This window comes from Brachyistius frenatus, unplaced genomic scaffold, assembly GCF_029030835.1.
Source record: "Brachyistius frenatus isolate BFR_SWC_R1_liver_20210118 unplaced genomic scaffold, ASM2903083v1 Contig_21, whole genome shotgun sequence".
NCBI classification, from domain to species: domain Eukaryota; kingdom Metazoa; phylum Chordata; class Actinopteri; family Embiotocidae; genus Brachyistius; species Brachyistius frenatus.
In genome coordinates this window covers 4,054,778-4,073,364 of record NW_027210620.1, presented here as the reverse complement: position 1 = coordinate 4,073,364, position 18,587 = coordinate 4,054,778, and the positions used below count along the sequence as shown (strand labels likewise).

General features: G+C 41.2%; 1 protein-coding gene across 1 annotated transcript; it reads left to right on the top strand.

Moving 5' to 3' along the window:
• The first annotated feature begins 74 nt into the window (after positions 1-74).
• cdc40 (cell division cycle 40 homolog (S. cerevisiae)) lies at positions 75-18,562 on the top strand. The gene is made up of 15 exons (XM_069696509.1): positions 75-269; positions 752-838; positions 2,106-2,235; positions 2,336-2,422; positions 2,548-2,687; positions 3,360-3,456; positions 3,592-3,731; positions 5,445-5,519; positions 6,041-6,086; positions 7,732-7,833; positions 9,332-9,447; positions 10,557-10,690; positions 13,776-13,852; positions 17,327-17,471; positions 18,026-18,562. Exons 1-15 carry the CDS (start codon positions 78-80, stop codon positions 18,201-18,203), a joined length of 1,746 nt encoding a protein of 581 aa, XP_069552610.1. The 5' UTR covers positions 75-77; the 3' UTR covers positions 18,204-18,562.
• Positions 18,563-18,587: the final 25 nt, after the last annotated feature.

The window sequence follows — 18,587 nt, the reverse complement described above, 5'->3', positions numbered from 1 at the left end:
TATTCCTCCTTTCTTTCGTTCTTTCTTGACGACGGAAGTCCCGCCCCTCTGCTTCCGGCAGATTCACAACATCCAAGATGTCTGCCGTCGTCGCTTCCCTCGTTTCGTACCGTAGCGATTCCGATTCGGAAAATGAGTCTGAATCAAATACCTGCGCTGAAAAAGTCCACCCGGAGGAACCAGACGCCACGGCTCACCTTAAACCTCGGCAGCCGGGACACACGATGACCCTAGCTGTTCTCAATTCTGCCCCCGAGGTGGCTGTCAAGGTAAGCTAAGTTCAGCAAGCTAACTAGCGTTAGCTCAACGTGAGCGTTAGATCGGGTGTCGTTGCGTCGTTTATTCAGATAATATTTAATATCACCACAACTTACAAAGGAAAACGGAACAAACCGAGTAATGGTCGTTAAATGTCCGAAGTGGCCTGTTTGTTGTTAACCTCGTGGTTCGCGGGAAAAATAAAAAACGAGCGGCGGTCTCGAGTTTAGCGCGCGCGAGCTTTAATTCACGTTTTATATCAGTTTTATGTAATTCTTCAGAATCAATTGAACTAGATCTTTATTGATTAAGTTTAAAAAAACAAACATTTTATCTACCGTTTCAAGTTTTAGAAGACTAAAAAAACATGAGGATGTTTGCGCTGTTGTGTTGCAGAGAGGAAACCGAGGAAGTAACTTGTTTGCTGATCTTTTACTGTGTGTATATATATATATTTTATATTTATCTTTCTTTTTTTTCCCCTTCATGTTAGGAGTCTGTAGAGACCGGCACACATCTGGACCCTTCGTTGAAAGAAGTCACATATAACCCAACATACGAAACCATGTTTGCTCCCGAGGTAAGTCTGAACATTTCTGAATGTGACTTTAGGCTGGGTCAGACATGGAGTTTAATTTGTTTTATGTTTATACATCCTAAACTTCCTCTTGTCCCGGTTTTTGAAGACTTGTGCGATTCCTCTAGCTGAGTGAAATGAAATTCTGAAGGTTTTCCGCCTGCCTGGCCGTTTAATTTATATTCCCTAAAAACATCTAAAATGAATCATCTGAAACATTTATTATGGTGTCGTAGTCAACTCACTTTATTTAGAGCTGGGCTATTCAAAGGGTATTGCAAGAGGGCTCGATAGGAAGAGCACTACTAATTTCTTTTAGTCACAAATAACTCTTAATCTTAATAGATATACAAGTAAATGGTATCAATTTCAAACAGCACAATATAGGATGCAAAGAGTAAAACAGGATACTGTCCAAACTGAAACAAGGAAATAACAAGATCATGGGATTGGTGATTGCATTAAAGTAAAAATACAGAAATAAGCGGTGTATCTTTAGATCGTTTTTACGGTGTTTATGGAGGGAGGTATTCTAAAAGTGAATAGAAATCTTTTTCACAATATAGGACAACAACAAAATGTTGGACCACCGTTGGTTTTTAAAAACAAATAAAATAATCTTAAAGTCAGTTCTTTACTTAACGGGTGATTTATTGAAGAGAGACCAGTACAGGGGGAATATTTGTCTCTTTTTGGCACCGGTGAGGAGTTTCACTGGTGAATTCTTAACCAGCTGCAGACAGGATAATGTTGACTGACCGATTCCTTCAAAGAAAGAGTTGTAGTTGAAGTAAAAGGAGATAAAAGCATGAACTGTTCTCCATATCTTTAACAGACCAGGGCGATTTTAGTTTTGCAATGGTTTTTCTTGAGTTTGAATATCTCCTGTCAATGATGTCATGTTTATTTGTGCTGTATTAATCATGACTGGTATTTTATTTTGTTTGTTACTTACTCAAGAGTCCTTTTCTTATTTGTTTCATTATTTATTTTTCAAGGCTGCTCTAATGCTTCAATTTCCCAACTGGATTAAAGTGCTCTGTTTATTTATCCATTGGAATAGTAAAGTGATCTATTTATTTGTTTATTTATTCTTCCATCCATCTAAGGGCCAGTATATTAATCAGAATGGCCGTTGTAATCAAAGTCATGCTCATTACATTTCAATTTAACAGAGAGCCTGTGAAAAAGAGTTGTTCCTTGTGAGGGTCCATGAAAGTTCATCTACAACTTTCTTTATTGTTAATGATTTTGTTTTGCTTCCTCTTAGTTTGGGCCAATGAACCCTTTTAAAAGCCAGCAGATGGCCGCCCCCCGCAACATGTTATCTGGCTTTGCAGAACCTGCTCACGTCAATGACTTTATGTTTGAACAGCAAAGGAGGACCTTCTCCACATACGGTGAGCTTGTCTATTACCTCTGTGATGGGCTTGATTGACGCAGTGTATCGACCCTGTTTGAATTTTAATGACCTGGCAATTCTCTCCACTCTGCTAATAGGTTATGCTTTAGATCCATCTGTCGACACACACCAAGTATCCTGTAACAGCTACATTGGTGCAGTGGATGAGGCTGAGAAAAATAAAGGTAATGATGAATATCAATTTAATTCTTTTATATTTGCCCACATTTTATGGTTTTAAATGTAACTGTATATTGTGTAAGGTGTTGTTAAGGTATGTAATTCGGACATGTTCTGTCTCTTCTTCCAGGGCTGTCTGTGTTTGAGAGCGGTCCAAAGAAGTCAGAGAAAAGGAGAAAGGTTAAAGGCGGAGATGCCGGAGAAATTGACACCTTCCTTGGACCGTGGGCAAAATATGCAGATGAGAAAGATGGGGCCAAACCATCAGAGGTAATGCTTTGTTTAACATGTGACATGAACATATTCTGCTTGCTTCTCCACATAATTAATTGCCTTCCTGCCTAGCAGCACCATCCGGATGAAGACAATAAGGATTAGTGTCGGGCAGTGTGGCAGATACACTGGCTATCACAAATAGGCTTAATCCATGAGGGACTTATTTTTCTAAATAATTGCCTTTTTAATTATCCCTTCATAGCATTTATGTTATTTGGCAAGTTACAGATAATTCACTTTTCCAACACAATTGTTGTGCTACCAGTAGGAATATAGAGCTTTATGGCATGATTACCTTCATCTGCACAATTATCTACACAACATAAAAAGTCTCACCTGCACTTCACAACGGCTGCCTTTCAAGTGGCATCCCATTGTCTTACATTCTGTTCAAAAGTTTGGGAACCCAGTCACATGTACGTACTGCAAAATGAGACTCAAAGTGAGGCAGATAAAAGTGGCCTGTAAGACCCACACAACCTTTTTCTCACTATGAAATAGAGAAATGAAACGATAGAAATGAATGAATATCCCTCAGTAATCCCCTTTTACACTAGGGCATGCATTTGAGATTAAACTGACTTCAGTTTGCTCAGTCTGTTTTCATAATTATATAAAAGAAGATAAGGGTTTGGTAATTCTCTGGTTGTGATTCATTTTGTACAGGAAGAGCAGAAAGAGCTGGATGAGATCACAGCCAAGAGGCAGAAGAAGGGAAGGAATGAAGAAGATGCTCCCGCAGAAGAAAAGACGATTCTCCACGGTACTGAAGCTTTTTAAATGACTATGGCACAATGTGAAATGATCAAAATTCAACCTTTTTATTTGATCAAAATTCAACTTTTTTTGTTTTGTTTTACCCTACGTCACATTTGGTCTCTTTTTGTTCTCCCCACAGTTAAAGACATGTACGATTACCAGGGCAGGTCGTACCTCCATGTCCCACAGGATGTGGGCATCAACCTGCGTTCGGCGGAAGCTCCGGACAAGTGTTACCTGCCTAAGAAACAGATTCATGTCTGGTCCGGACACACCAAGGTCAGTGTGAAGAGACAGGTTATTTGTGCGAGTTTGTGCACATGAATGCGTCCGTTAAGCAGTCTTACAGCTTGAAGTATTTTTGTTGTTGTTGTTGGTAGGGCTCACCATCATGAAACCTTTGTTGACGTTTAACCTTCGTGCATGTATTTGCGATAATGATTTAATGGTCTTTTTCTGTTAGTTTTATGTCACTATTAAATTATGAGTCTTATTATAGTTAAATAAGACGCGCACAGTACTGTTTATGAAGAAGAAGCGCCATTTTATAGGCAGTTAACAGAGGAACATATAAATAGCACCTTTAACCACCATCTTTTTGCTGCAAATCCAACAAATTGCCTCTTCTTAGTTATTGGACTTTTCTTTTTTTATTTGACTTAAAACACAACTGTGCCCACAGCAATGCTGTGGCGTTCGGCTTTGCAAATACATCCGTGATGTTCATATCATAAATAGATATATAGATGGTCATCAAAATGCGGTCAGTTTGAAATTTGACGTTCAGCCTTTCGAGATAAACCGTTAGTGGCGATAATTCTCCACTCATTTGTTAATAAACCACATCAGAAGAAGGTGGCGAGATAATGTCATTAAATGAGCACCGGTCTGACTTTAAACTGTGAAAAAATATGACATTTTTGTTAGTGTCATCCAGCTGTTATTGCACAAATGAATAGAAATGATTCTAACAATTATGCAAAATTATTGCGGTCAGCTCAAATAATCATGATCAGACAAATATGTTGTAATTGTGAAGAAAAATATTTTGAGGTACAAAACTGAGAGCAGTGTCTCATAGGTGTTTATGTATACATAGAGAGAATATTCCATGATGCAGTGCTTGTAAGAATTTCTGAGGGAATCGGCAAATGCCTCCAAGTGTTTTTGAATATAATGATAACACGGCCATGTACTAGCGCCTACTCCTGACATATCCAAGATTATTCTGTTTCATTCAAAGCAATGTCTTTATGAAGACAAACACTAGGTTATTCCAGGAAGGATGTGATTCAAGCCTCAGATCTGCCAATGTGCTTCAGGGAGGGAGAAATCACTCAAGTTTTAAATTGGCTGTTCTCCGCTTTGTTCGGGAAGTTACTGCCTTGAGAGCCTAATTTGAAATACAAAGAGGTTTGAAAAGATAATAAGTGTGTGAAAATGCTGATGTCGAGATAATAATTGGAAAATGGACCATGTGATGTCACCAAAGTTTTGTGACACTTTTGGAGAAAGTTTTTGTTTTTTTGAGTGAAATTGTGAACATTTCTACAACTGTTAGTGAAGCAGCCCGGTCTACACATGTGCTGTCTGTTCTCGATGCATTATGATTCAGCTGATGTTTCCCCTTAAAAATGCTTCAATGGCTATATCATGGAAATGTCCAATTAATGTCAATGTATACTGTATGTCCATATATGTTAATATGCATGGAAATCAAGATGTGCTGCTTTTGCTTTAAGTTAGCGATACCTTTGACTCCTTTATTCTGGAATACAATAATGTTCCACAGTGGAAATAATTATTGCTTCAGAAAGGTTTCACCAATCCAAAAATGAGCAATATAAATCACGGCCAGGAGAAAATTTGTAGACATACCAAAACAGTTCGTCATGAGTTCAGCCAGGAGCTGCAGTAGTGACTCATTTTTCCAGACAAAAAGACACGTGGCTAAATACACATCGGTTTCACCTCTCTGTGTTTATTTTTCAGGGTGTCAGTGCTATCCGACTGTTTCCAAGCTCTGGTCATCTGCTGCTCTCCTCCTCCATGGACTGTAAGATCAAGGTAAGTAATCAATACCAGGCGCCATAAAAGCATCACAGAAGCTTAAGAGTGAGTGTACACGCGTGTGATTTCTCTTCATCTCAGATGTAGTTAATAATTTTATGACTGTAATGCTGTGGCTGTTATCAATGTCGGCTATGAGTTTTCATAAAAATGTTTCACTTCAGCATCATTGCATTTAGCTACCTTCACTGGTCTCGGATTGGTCCGCCCCTTCAGAGTGGCTGAGCAAACAGGGTTTCAAGACTGTAATCACCATAAAGACTGAAGCCGTGAGAAGTAGTCGGGCAGAGCCAGGCTGGCACTGCGCTACAGATTCAAAGTGAATCTCTGCGATAAATCCAATGCACTGTATAGTAAAAACCTACTAAGCACCAAACAAAATGGATTCATGCAATAACGGCTGTCAGCGAGGCTGTTTAGGTTGATTTAAGTGTTGGCCAAGACTGAAATGGAGTTTCCTTTTTGATTTCTCTGCTGGCTTGATAATTCTGTGTTCACTTGTTTTCATTTCCCCACAGCTGTGGGAGGTGTACGAAGAGAGGAGGTGTATTCGGACATTTATTGGTAAGTGAGTTCTCACCCTACATCTCAAAACGGAACAAGAAAATAATATTTTATGTGGTAAATGTGGACAAGCGTCGATACTTCACCGTATGAAATTGTATTGCGTAATTAGTGTCCAGTGTATAACCTTTTATAAACAACAATGTATCATCAGCAAACATGCTGATATGAAATATGCTCAAAGTCTGAAATGGACACAGCGCTTTGGGAAATGAACAGCAGTGACAGACTGTGTGCTCAGCATTACTGGAACAGTAATGACACGCCTGCTGACCGCTGACAGAGAGTCTGGGCATTTTGGAATTTTTTTTTTTTTTTTTTGTCAAATACATGGGGTTAGGCTAATGCATGCGGGACACTCTTATACTCTTCCCAGAGACAGCACATTGTCAGAATAGAGATTGTTAGCAGCTGTGGTTCTGCTTGTCAGCTCCTTTACCAAATATGCATAATTCAGCAGTCCAGAGGCCGGGGGGGAACGAGGGGCAAGGGAGGGCACAAGACTGGTCGAGGAGCTAGCGCTCAGGAACAGAGAACACAGCTCAGGAGTGAATAAACTGATGGAGAGGGACGAGCTGAGGGGGTTTTCAGTACAAGCAGCTGAGTCACAGATGATGATGTTAATTGCCGTTTTCATTGACATAGTGCAAGAAGTAGGCCCGTTGTGGAGAGAATATTTTCTGTTATTGCTGCGCTCTTAGTTTCATCATCAGCTGTCTGGTGTATTCCATTTTTTTAATTTATTTTTTTATTTATTTATTTATTTTTTAAGAAGAGGATGATAAAATATTTCCATTGTTTGTTTTTTCTTCTCTGAGGTGTTTGATTGTAGTTTTCTTATGTATTTAGATACATAACATTTTGCAATTTGTATGCATTTCTCTGCCAGTACGTTTATTGCACTGTTGTGTGTAGTTAAACTATACACTGTTACGAGGAGACTGAACAGTCATTGTCTGTCTGCACTCGGCTTGTCAAAATTCCCAAGCAAGAAGGATCAGTTAATGAAATAGGTTCTGACGGGTGTGGGGGGGGTATATTTGCTTACTTGCATGCGCTGCTTTCGGTAGTTTCAGTAGTAGTAATATATTTGTGCATGCACACACATCATCAAGGCTCTCTGCAGCGACGGCGTAGCCTTTGGTCTGCCAGCAAGCCGGGTGAGAGCAGGCGTGCAGGCAGAGGCTTAGCCTCAGTGGGCTCTGTTATCGCCGTGGAAACGGTGAAGCCCTGATAAAAAAGCCACTTTTAACAAGGGAGGCGTCTGCATGCACCCAGCCCACTGGGACCTTGCATCACTTGCACTGTATGAGGAAAAACCAAAGGGTTGCATAGATTGAGATTAGGAAGAGAATAGGAAGGTGGAGGGCTGTTGAAAAGGCAGATGGAGCGTGTAATTTTGTATTTTTTTCCTCCCCGGAGGGCTCATTTAAAGATTCCATTTCCCTCGTCTCCCTCATCCCGCTTCATCTTTCTTCCATAACATCCCTTATTTCCCTTAACCAGATTTCACATTCCGCAAATCAACTGGGTATCAAAGCTGGGGGGAGGGGGGACTTGGTAACAAGACTGGGGAACGTCTGAAGTGAATTTTATTTATTTATTTGTTTGTAATATGTGTGTAAATTTCTTCTCTGCGTGTTAGGTCACAGCAAAGCAGTGCGAGACATTTGCTTCAACAACACCGGGACCAAATTCCTCAGCGCTGCATATGACCGCTACCTTAAACTCTGGGACACCGAGACAGGTAGGCTGTTAACATCAATGCACTCTTTTAGGATGATATATTGAAGAAAATATTTAACAGTCAGTCTTAAAAAAAAAAACAAATTTTCATTTGCACAACATGCAAGTATTTTTCTGAAAAGTCCAAAAGACATTTCAGCCAATTTGTGCCTCACTTGTCCTTTTGCAAGGACTGTTTATTTGTACAACTGTTTTTAAGTTCTAGCTGCTACTTGGCCTACACATGAAAACAAGCAATATGTTCATACAAGTTTATTGTGACGAGAGCTAAAATTATTTAGTCGATTATTGGAAAAATAACCATCAACTATTTTATTAATTGATTTAATGAAGTCATTTTTCATGCAAGAACACCAAACCTCCCAGTTCCAGCCTCGCAGATTAATGGATTTTCTGGTTTTCTGTGTCGATAGTGAAACAAAACGGAATACATTTCAATTTTGGGCAGCTGGTTAGACAAACAGAGAGCTTAAAGAAACTATGAGTGATATTTAAACCTATTTAGGATGAACGAATAATCAATAAAATAATATGTTGCTTAACCAACACTGAAATAATTAGTTGCAGTCCTACTTGTCACTTCGCCTTTGTAATTTTGTACTTAAAGGCAACATTTGCCCTCAAATAGACCTAACATTTACATCTTACATGCAATAGGATGAGATACAGTGGCACATTTTCATAACACAAACTGTGTCCTTAAAAATTTGATCCACAGCTCTTATTGAACTGAAATGACTTCAACACGACTTTGAATCAGTGTTGTCTTGCACGCCATCCGACAGGAGGTTAAGTCCATCAATGTCACTAAATTACAAGTGATCTCCTTTATCTGTGTCTATATGCCAGTTGTATCTAAACTGTAGGCTCTTTGTTCCCACGGGTGCCCCACGCTTCCCCTGTTATCGCTCCCCTCTTCTCATCCATCTTAATTTCCACCCCTCTCAACTCCGGAGTGCCGCTCCAGCAGAGGGCAGAAAAGAGTTAAATCCCCTACTTGTTGATACTAGTGGTGGTGGTGGTTCATTTTTTTAATGAAATGGATTCCCTTACTTATCTCATCAGTTGTTGTGTTTTGTTCATGTAGGAAACAAGTCTTTCTAACAGTTGTTGCTGTTGTAGTGATTTTTTTTTTAAAAAGGACATTTTTATTTCACATTTGTCCCAGTTGCAGTTAACACGGGATGCAACACGAAGATTATGGTCGTAAAAAGCCTTCATCATAATCTTTAGAGCCTTTGAGTGTATCAGTCATTTAGAGTCCTGCTCTCTCAGTTCCAGCAGTAGTGGTAGCATCGTTCCTGTGGCGATTCACTTCTGCTAAATTGACTCATGGAACAGAATTTTCTGTCGAGTTGTCCCCACTTGCAGGTGTTGAGCGCACAGCACTGGAAGTTGCAGAGTGTGTCCTTAAATTTCAAATAACTTGAGTCTATCTTTCTGAAGAGCCACTGTGGATTATTCTGGAGCCCTGACTTTCAATTTGCCTCCCTCCACAGGCCAGTGTATCACCCGCTTCACCAACAGGAAGGTACCATACTGCGTCAAGTTCAACCCAGACGAGGACAAACAGAACCTTTTGGTGGCCGGCATGTCCGATAAGAAGATTGTTCAGGTAAAGTTGGAAAATTGCCGCCATTGCAAGAAATTCAGTCGCGTTGACCGAGCAGATGCACACACACGGATGTCTCTCTATACTCCCTTTGCCCACAGGACCGTGAAATCCACTCCTGTCTCATCCCTCAGTACTCGTGTAGTTGTGTGCGAGGTGCGAGAGGTTCAGTGGCTGACAGGATTAGAGCAACTCATTAATCACAGGCAGCATTAGAGTAGAGAAGAGGCAAGGGGAAGAGAACAGCTGATGATAAAAGTAGGAAATCCACAACAACCTCATCCCACTCTCAGGGACACGGTTTTTAGAGCAAGTAACCCTGAACCTCTACAGATGAAAAAGGGATATCAGTGGCAGCAACATGCTGAGTGAACTTCTAGAGGGGTGTTTGAGTTTTGAGATACCTAATATGGAAAGTCTTTTTAGTTTCAGCAGAAACTTTAATTGAAAATATAAATGTAACAGGCACAAATTTAGTCCCATAACTCTGTGTGTGACCAGTAGTCATTACCGCATTCTGGCACTATAATCAGGGTTAGCGTTAAATCATGTAGCTCTGTCCTTCTGGGTTATGAGAACAGATGGCTGCTCACACCGGAGGGTAAGATTTGAAAATTTAAAAAAAAGAAAGAAAAGGGAGACACGAATGGAGTTGGATGTTAAAGTTTGGACAGACATGTGTCCTTTTTGTTTGTTGCCTGGAGAGGGGCTTCTGTGTGGTTGCCTTTATATTTTAATGCGTGCGTGCTGTTTTCCAAAAACATTAACATTCAAGACCGAGGCCTGTTTGATTGCTAATTGCTGTCATCACATCACTGCGGTGAACTCAATTCACAGCACTGGCACAGTTTAGAGCTGCTCCCATAGTGAGTCTCCCACAGACAGCCATATGATTTTCTCTTTGTTTGTCGTGTTTATGTTTGTTTTTGGTTTTTTTCCACATTTGCACTGAGACAAGTTGCATATATTTTTGTAAGCGGGACTCGGTGTGCAGTGAAACTAGTTTGGTGGGATAGTGAATCCCTTTAAATGATCCATTTTGTTTTGACTTGTCCCAGATAAATGTGTTTACCTGCTTCCTGTCTATTTTGCCGCGTGTGCGTCTCTGACAGTGGGACATCAGGACAGGCGAGGTGGTTCAGGAGTACGATCGTCACCTGGGTGCCGTCAACACCATCACCTTCGTGGATGAGAATCGTCGGTTCGTCAGCACGTCGGACGATAAGAGTCTTCGAGTTTGGGAGTGGTGAGTAGACTGCAGTCTGAAATGCTGATGCCGTATCTAAAACTTGAGTGTGCTGCATTATAGCGTTTGTTGCTCTTCCTGCAAGGAGCTCAGAGTAATCAGTCAACAATACGTATGTGCAGCAAAAAATAAGTATTAGTGTATGGTTGACCAAGTTTTTATTGGTAAAGCTTAACTGATGAGGAGTAAAAAAAAATATTTTTTTTTGAAAAAGAGTAAGCTATTCAGTGGGATTTGACCTTTGTAAATGCAGAAGATATGTTTGCAAGACTTTTCTACTATTAAGCCTTCTTAAGAAGCATTTTGGTGCCATCAAGTGTCATATTTTGTCTGACTAAAAATAAGACGGAGCAAACTTTGGATTGCATATGATTGTATATCATGGCCTTCAGCCTTTTGCGCTGCCCACTACTCCTTTTATTAGCTGTCGATAAGAAGAGTAGGCATCAACATACCTCTAAACAACCTTCTACTGGACGTCATTTCTCCGGCTGAGCTGCTAGTTTGCTCCGAGTCGTCACCTCTGCAACAATCCAGCTGCTTTACATGCCTCTGTTCCAGTCTGAGTTGCTTCTTTTTCCCCGTGGAGCCATCATGGTATATAACAATAGACCCTGTTGTCAAGTGTATATTTTGATAAACTAAAGAAACACATTGAATAATAGGAAAGGCAGATGTGCTGGGATGATTGGCAGGTTGATACCCCCCCCCCTTCTCCCCCTCCCCTAACATCCTTTTGAACCTGCTGACAAAAAACACGCATCGTTAAACTGACATTCAGTTTGTGTTTGCCCTAGCGGGTTTGTTTGTGTCCTGCTGCAGTCTATGTTTGCTCTTATTGGACAATCAAGAGGGACCACCAGGCATGGCTTACACGTTGCTTCTGTGGTGGTAAACAAACTCTGCTATTTGCTGCTCAAAGATGATAAATATTTAAAGACCAGCTGATAAAGGAGGCTTACTGTGGATTGTTAAAAGCGCGGGAGTAGGGGCTTTTATTCAAGGACAACCAGTTTATGTTTATGTCCCCCTTGTCAAAACTTTCCAGCTCTTCTTATTCGTCAAGAGCACGCGAGACGGGGGATTAACTGCTGACATTCAGTTTGTCACACACTCTTTAAGTCAAAGTTGGAGGACAGAATGAAATCCAAACTAAAGGAGCGTATCCCGAGAGACGCTTTTTGAGGAAAGGCTCCCACGAGCTTCGTCAGCGTGGGAGTGAGCGGGCAAGTGGCACGTCGGGCCAAAAAGGTGTCTCGACTGTCCGTTTTCTCCCACGGACACCACCTGGATCCGGTGCCGCCCCAACTCCCACTGGAAGAGCAGCATTAGGCAGGATTTACCAGAACGGTCTCGTATTGCTGGAAGAGACTCCGAGAAGATTGCGAAGCTGCAAAACCTCCAAGCAGTTCACGTCATCACGAAAAACGCCTACAAGTTCAAATTCTTTCTTCTATACTCGCAAGTCTTCCGGGGGGAGGGGGTGGGGTGGGGGGCAACACTACTTTATCTTTTGCTGAGGTTTATCATCAGGGAACGGAGAGTCAGTGTATGCGTTGGAGGAGGATTACAATCAATACAAAATGTACCACACTGTGCCAACAAAGGGAATTAGCTCTCGATCATAAAGACATCGCTGAGAGAGCGATGAAACTGCGGGCTTGGAGGGACGTTTGGGAGGATGATGGACTGAGAGGAAGAAAAGAAAAGAGAGAGGGAAAAAAAAAATCCCTGAGACACTTGAAAGACATTATTGGAATCACACAGGACGGACGGAGAGCTGCTACTTTCTCAAAGAACTTCATTTCCTTTGTTTATTTGAATAGCTTTGTCTCCTAAGTAATGTTTTCAGACTGACTTTCCACATGGCTCAGAATTCTTTACTTAACTTTGTGCCCCCTAAATGTAATAAAACGTTATGTAAACATTTGCCTAATAGGAGCGGCGCAACCACACCGGCATTGTGGCAATTATATATATATATATATATATATATATATATATATATATAAAAGTTATTTTACTCTGCCGTCAGTCGTAATTATGTTTTGGGAAATCTGCTTCTCCCATTAGCTCCAAACAAACAAATATCATCCGTTTCACTTCCTCCTCAGTAAAAGAAGCTCGGGGATTTTCATCTTTCTTTTCCATTGAAAATCTCGGCTTCAGTCTCACTGCAGGCCGTCCACCTGATAAACAAAAGTTCATATAGAAACTGCAAAACGTTTTTTTTTGTTTGTTGGCGTCCTTATCGTTAAACTTGATCGACATGAAACACGGTAACCAACAAACAATCATTTATTATTCATGAACGTCCCTCCGACGATACGTGACGGTTTCATATCTTCCGAGTCGAGTGTAGCCCGTCTGCAGTCGTCAGCTCGGACAAAACCAGGGGCCCTTTGAAGCCCCGTTTTTCTTGGTGAATGTGCTCGGCGTCCTTATGAATGTCACCGAGCTCCAGCTGTTACGCGTCGCAGCGCGAAGACAGACGTGGTTTTACTTTTAGCAGATCGCAAGATGACTTCACAGCTTTTGCTCTTTAGCAGAAGCACGGCAAGGAGACACATTAGTCCCACTCATTCACTTTATTCTGCAGCGGGTCCTTTAGGACGGAGCCTGTTCGCAAGCTGTCATCGTGACAGACGCTTACATGTACAGTATTGTGCTGTAGATTTGAACGATCCTCAAGTTTCTTATCTTTCCCGAAGCAGAGAGACATAACAGAGCATAAAAGAACAGAGGCTGGGTGAAAGAGCAAGAAAGGATTCATAAATAATTGGTTGCTGCTCCAGTCACGGTGCAGCATCAAAAGCATCTCTCAGTTTGCAGCGAGTTCTATACACACTCCAGTAGTACTGGTGATACAGACTGTTTTTTGTTTTTTTCTCCACCGTCGCTGTTTTTCTTTCTACTACTAAGTATCTTTGAGTTGGCGTAAGCAGCTGCAAATGGTCAACAAACGGCAGCTTTCTGCATGTTTTCCCTTTTGAGCGGCTCTCGCTTGAGGTCGGCCCAGGTTGGCCTCTCGTTCGGTGTTTAACCCATCTTGAAGCAAGCTCACAGTGCTTTGTGCCTTTTTCAGGGACATCCCCGTGGACTTCAAATACATCGCCGAGCCCAGTATGCACTCCATGCCAGCTGTGACACTCTCTCCCAATGGTGAGTAGTCAACTCACTCTGTAACACGCAGGCGAGCACACGGTACATTGGACACGTTGCAGAGGAGCCTTTCCTTCCCGTGTTGGTCATCGCACAGAAGAATAAAAAACGAGGCAGGTTCAGTGCAGTCAGTTGAATTTCTGTGCTGAGGTGTCTACAGCCAGTATTCCTATTTGAGCATTTTTTTTTTTTAATTGTAGAAATTAGCTGTATTAAAAACGGGTTAAATGTCCAATCTGTCCCAATTTTCAACAAAAAGACACACACAAAAAAAAAATCAATTATTATTTAATGTTTAATAGCCAATTGGATTTGTTTTATAGAACTACTGCACAACTACACCGGTCAAGCGAAATGTTAAGTTTCACGTGATAAAACTGCAGTTCAAAATGAAGACAAAAACATATTTGGTCAGCTGATAGTAGCTTCTTTGAAGGTCACAGTTACAGTGTGGTATTATTTATTCTGCCACCCTTCAGCTTGCCCAGCTGCTCGCGGTAGTTGTGTATTAGGCGTGAGAAACGTTTCCAGTGTATAGGCAACGTGTATGTGTAGGGCAATGACGAGCGTCATCTCTCCACGGCTCGCTGTAGCTGCTCAAAAGAATGTCGGTCAAGAATCTGGCCATTCAATAATTTTAGATTCTTCAAGTCAAAATACTTTTTCAACAGACAGCTTTTGAATCATTATTCTGGTTAATGATTTATTTCGCTTGTCGCCTGCACTTAAAAAACAACAAAAATCTACACTATTGTAAGAAAACCAGCCTCCAGACTATGACACTTATCACCTCCATGCTTTATCGTACCTTCAATGCAGTCTGGGGGATTTATTCCGAAGCTTTTTATACACAAATATGGGTCCTTTTTTGTTGTTTTCTTTGCACATATCTTGTCAGCCTTTTCCATCTCGTTCTGTGAATGTAATAATAGTCGATATTGGACTCGATCCTTACAACTTTATTTGACTTCTGCTGGTTCAGTCTGCTGTTTTCTTCCTGAGTGTCTGTTAGTTTTTTTGCTGATCTGACGATTACTCTTCTTTGTGCCAACAAACAATGCCCGACCTTTTCTCTGAGCTCACTTTATTTGTTTTTGCCGTCTTCGCGATTGCCTTTAATAAATCAGTTCCAAGATAGTTTATAGTGGGTGTATAAAGTCAATTACACAGGTGCCCCTCGCTGAGTAACAACGGGTGTAGTTCATGTTAACGATGCACACGTTTTACTATCAGCACTTATCCAATTTATTTTTGGTTGCCATTTAGAGGGTATGTTCGTGTTTCCTCAAGAGACAATCATGATTTATGCTTCTTTTTTTTAACCAGAAAATATTTGTTTGGAGTTTTTCCTAAATGCTTTTTCTAAGGAATAATTAACATTCTGCCTTTCATGAAATAACCTTATGAACCTTTGCTGACACTTGAACCGTCCAAACATATTTTGGTGCCGTTGCACTTAGACAGAAAGCTGTGATGTGGGTTATATTTAGTCAAAAGTAATAGAATCGAGGTGGCTGTGGATCATGAAGGGTGATCCGCGGTGGAGCACACCACTTAGACACAAGCTGGAGACTGATCACCCCTCCCGGCTGGGTCGCCCGGGTGACGCTATCTGATGATCTAACACCTATAGTGTGTCCAGGTTGCACCACCTGGTGTTTCTAGAAACTGCTTTGTGGTCTTGCCGACAGTTAGACGAGGAGATCAGTCATGTCTGTTGGGTAAATATGAAGCCGCAGCCAGGGAGTGGTCGGTAAGTGGATTTCGAAGACTCAGGCCAACCGTTCCCTCTTCCTACGTTTCATTTAAATTTTATTTTTTACAAAGTTAGGCCAGTTGCCTCCTTTATGTATCTTCATAATTAACATAAAGATGTAAGAATGGTGTACGGTAGAGCTAATCAACACTGGCATGTTACAGATGTTGTGATACTGTAGAAACGGTGCAACACTTGTATAAAAGACGAAATGTAAGAAATATAGATATTGTCGGATACTTAATATGAAAGGCTGTTTGATCCGGACGTCTGTGATCCATCAGTAAGATGCAGACACAAGAAAAGGTTTTAAGAGTAGAATAAGCCTGCTTCAGCACAGCTTACACAGATATGAATGGCCCATGCAGATAAGCCAGTTTCTGTCACGGTGGTTTTGTGAGCGGCACATTAACAAAATTATCAGGCCATGTTCTTCTGATGTAACACTTCTGTTTCAATCAGGACCTCCCTGTTGCACCCCATCAGCTTCAACTACTGTCAACCTCGACTCTTTTGTCCTCATCTGTTCCTTCCCTCTCTACCTACTTTGATTTCTCCTTTTCATGTTCTCTCCGCCACTCTCTTCCTCTTTCCCTTCGGGCGACGCTCGTATTTTATCCCAACGTGGTTTGTTTCTCTTCGCCGTGTGAATAATGAATGTGTTCTCAGTGGGTGTCCTTTCAGTTTTCTCTCACGCCTAAATGCCACCTTGCCTCCCATTGGCAGTGGCACTACATCCTCATCCTCCCTCCTACTTCTTCCTCTCCCACGTCTCTTTCCATCTTAACTAAACAGACAGAGCCCGAGTTGCCCTCGTGAAACTAGTCAAGTTGTTTTCATCCATTTGACAATTGTGGAAGACAGTGTCTTTTTCTTTTATGTTTTGTAAGAGCAGTTGTAAGAAGAGGACACACACACCAACACTGTATCTCTTTCTCATACCACATTAATAATTTCCATCATGTTCCCTTTAAGGAGTGCAGCGAGTCGTGTAATGCTCCGACGCTGAACCGCTGGCTCTTATCACCCTGTTGTGACTTTGAGACTTTAGTGTTGTCATGAGCTGAAATGCTCTGTAAAGTAGATCTCAACTGAGCATCCACTCATGAAAAAAAAAACTCCTTATCTTTCCATAAACTGCCTCAATCTTCCCAATTCAATGACGGTAAAATAATGGGTTTGTGCCCTTTTCAGAGTGTTGTCCAATCAAATTCAAATTTCCACAGTTTAAGCTTTTTGTTTGGAGAAGAAGAAGAAGAAGAATTGTGTCCTTGAGGCATGTTTTTAACACTTACCATGTACCTGCTGTCAAAAAATATTTGACTCTGTTCAATGTCCCTTGAGATCCCAGTTGTTACCCTGTCAGGTACAGCACGCCACAACAAAGAGCCTCGGGCTGCTAGTTGAACATTAGCCTGTAGAAAATCGTGTAAACGAGACAAACTAGTGAGCTACTAAGAAATTTTAAACTTTTCTGACCGCTTTTAAAGCTTAGCTATGAATGCATTTTGTTTTTCTGCTGATACAAATGTACCTAAAAGTTTGATACTGTACATACAAAAGTTTTGACACCATAATACTTCCGCAGAATCTTTTTGTATCATTTCACTCTGTGAGCATGTTGTACGGTGCTAGTAAGGAGATGTTGTTGTTGTTTTTGAAGGGCTGTGCAGCACCACAAGGTTTTCGCCTGAACACGGTTTGCTTGTTTCTAATAGGTAAATGGCTCGCGTGCCAGTCCATGGACAACCAGATTCTGATCTTCGGAGCCCAAAACCGCTTCAGACTGAACAAAAAGAAGGTCTTCAAGGGCCACATGGTCGCTGGCTACGCCTGCCAGGTGGACTTCTCCCCAGACATGAGGTAAGCCTTCACTCTGCCCTTCATCAGAAAACATGAATGACAGAAGGTGGAATTACAGATTCTTAAATGTCATTAATAGTTAATAATAGGTGATTAGTACATGCTGGACAGTTTTATTATTCAACGATGCAAACTTACCAGAGTAATAGAGGCACCATTGTACAGATGCTCATTTCCTGTGATCTGTCCCATCCTGCCCTCTTAAAATGCCTCCACTTGATGAAGAGCTGTGAAAAAAAAAATAGCTGATGCTTCATATTATCTAATGTACGACCTCCACAAGGAGAGATAACTAGGACAGTCCAGCTCCCTAATTTTAGCCAAAACACCCATTAAGAGCTGTTATTTCCCCTCTTCTCACCCACCACCACCCACCTCTGTGACCAAGTGCTCCCGCTTCCTCTCAGTATCCATGCCAACATTGCAACTCCCGGCTAGACTAAAATACCAAAATCACACTCCCACCTTTTGGCAGGTGAAGTGAGAATGGAAGTCATTTTTAGCAAAGTGCTAATCATTTCATCCTCTTTTTTTGGAACCCGTTCCTTCGACAGCTACGTGGTGTCGGGAGATGCAGATGGAAAGCTGAACATTTGGGATTGGAAGACCACCAAGCTTTACCACAGGATCAAGGCTCATGACAAGGTGTGCATCAGCGCGCTATGGCACCCGCATGAAACCTCCAAGGTCATCACCTGCGGTTGGGATGGACAGATCAAACTCTGGGACTAGATCTGTCCCGGTGGGTGTGTCTGTTTGGGGAGGATTTTGAACTGGTTCACTAAAGAGACAGAAAGGGACGGTTTGTCCTGTGGACGTAGTGAAATTGTTTTTTGAGAGAAAGCCAAAGGACTGGTATCCAGTCTTTCTGAAGAAGTGTATTTTTGTATCCTGTTGTGAGACTTTGAATATGTTCTCATCTAATATCTGTACAAAGATAAACACGAGCAACCTTTAAAAATGGTCTCTACTTTAAAAGGAATATATGGGGGTACCTTAGTATTTTTTAGGTATGTTTGTTTTTCATTTTAATTTTGCGATGTCCATTGTAGTATATTTTTAACATCCTTGGTAAAAATGTTTTGTTTTCACTTGTTTGACCATCCTTTTTGTGGA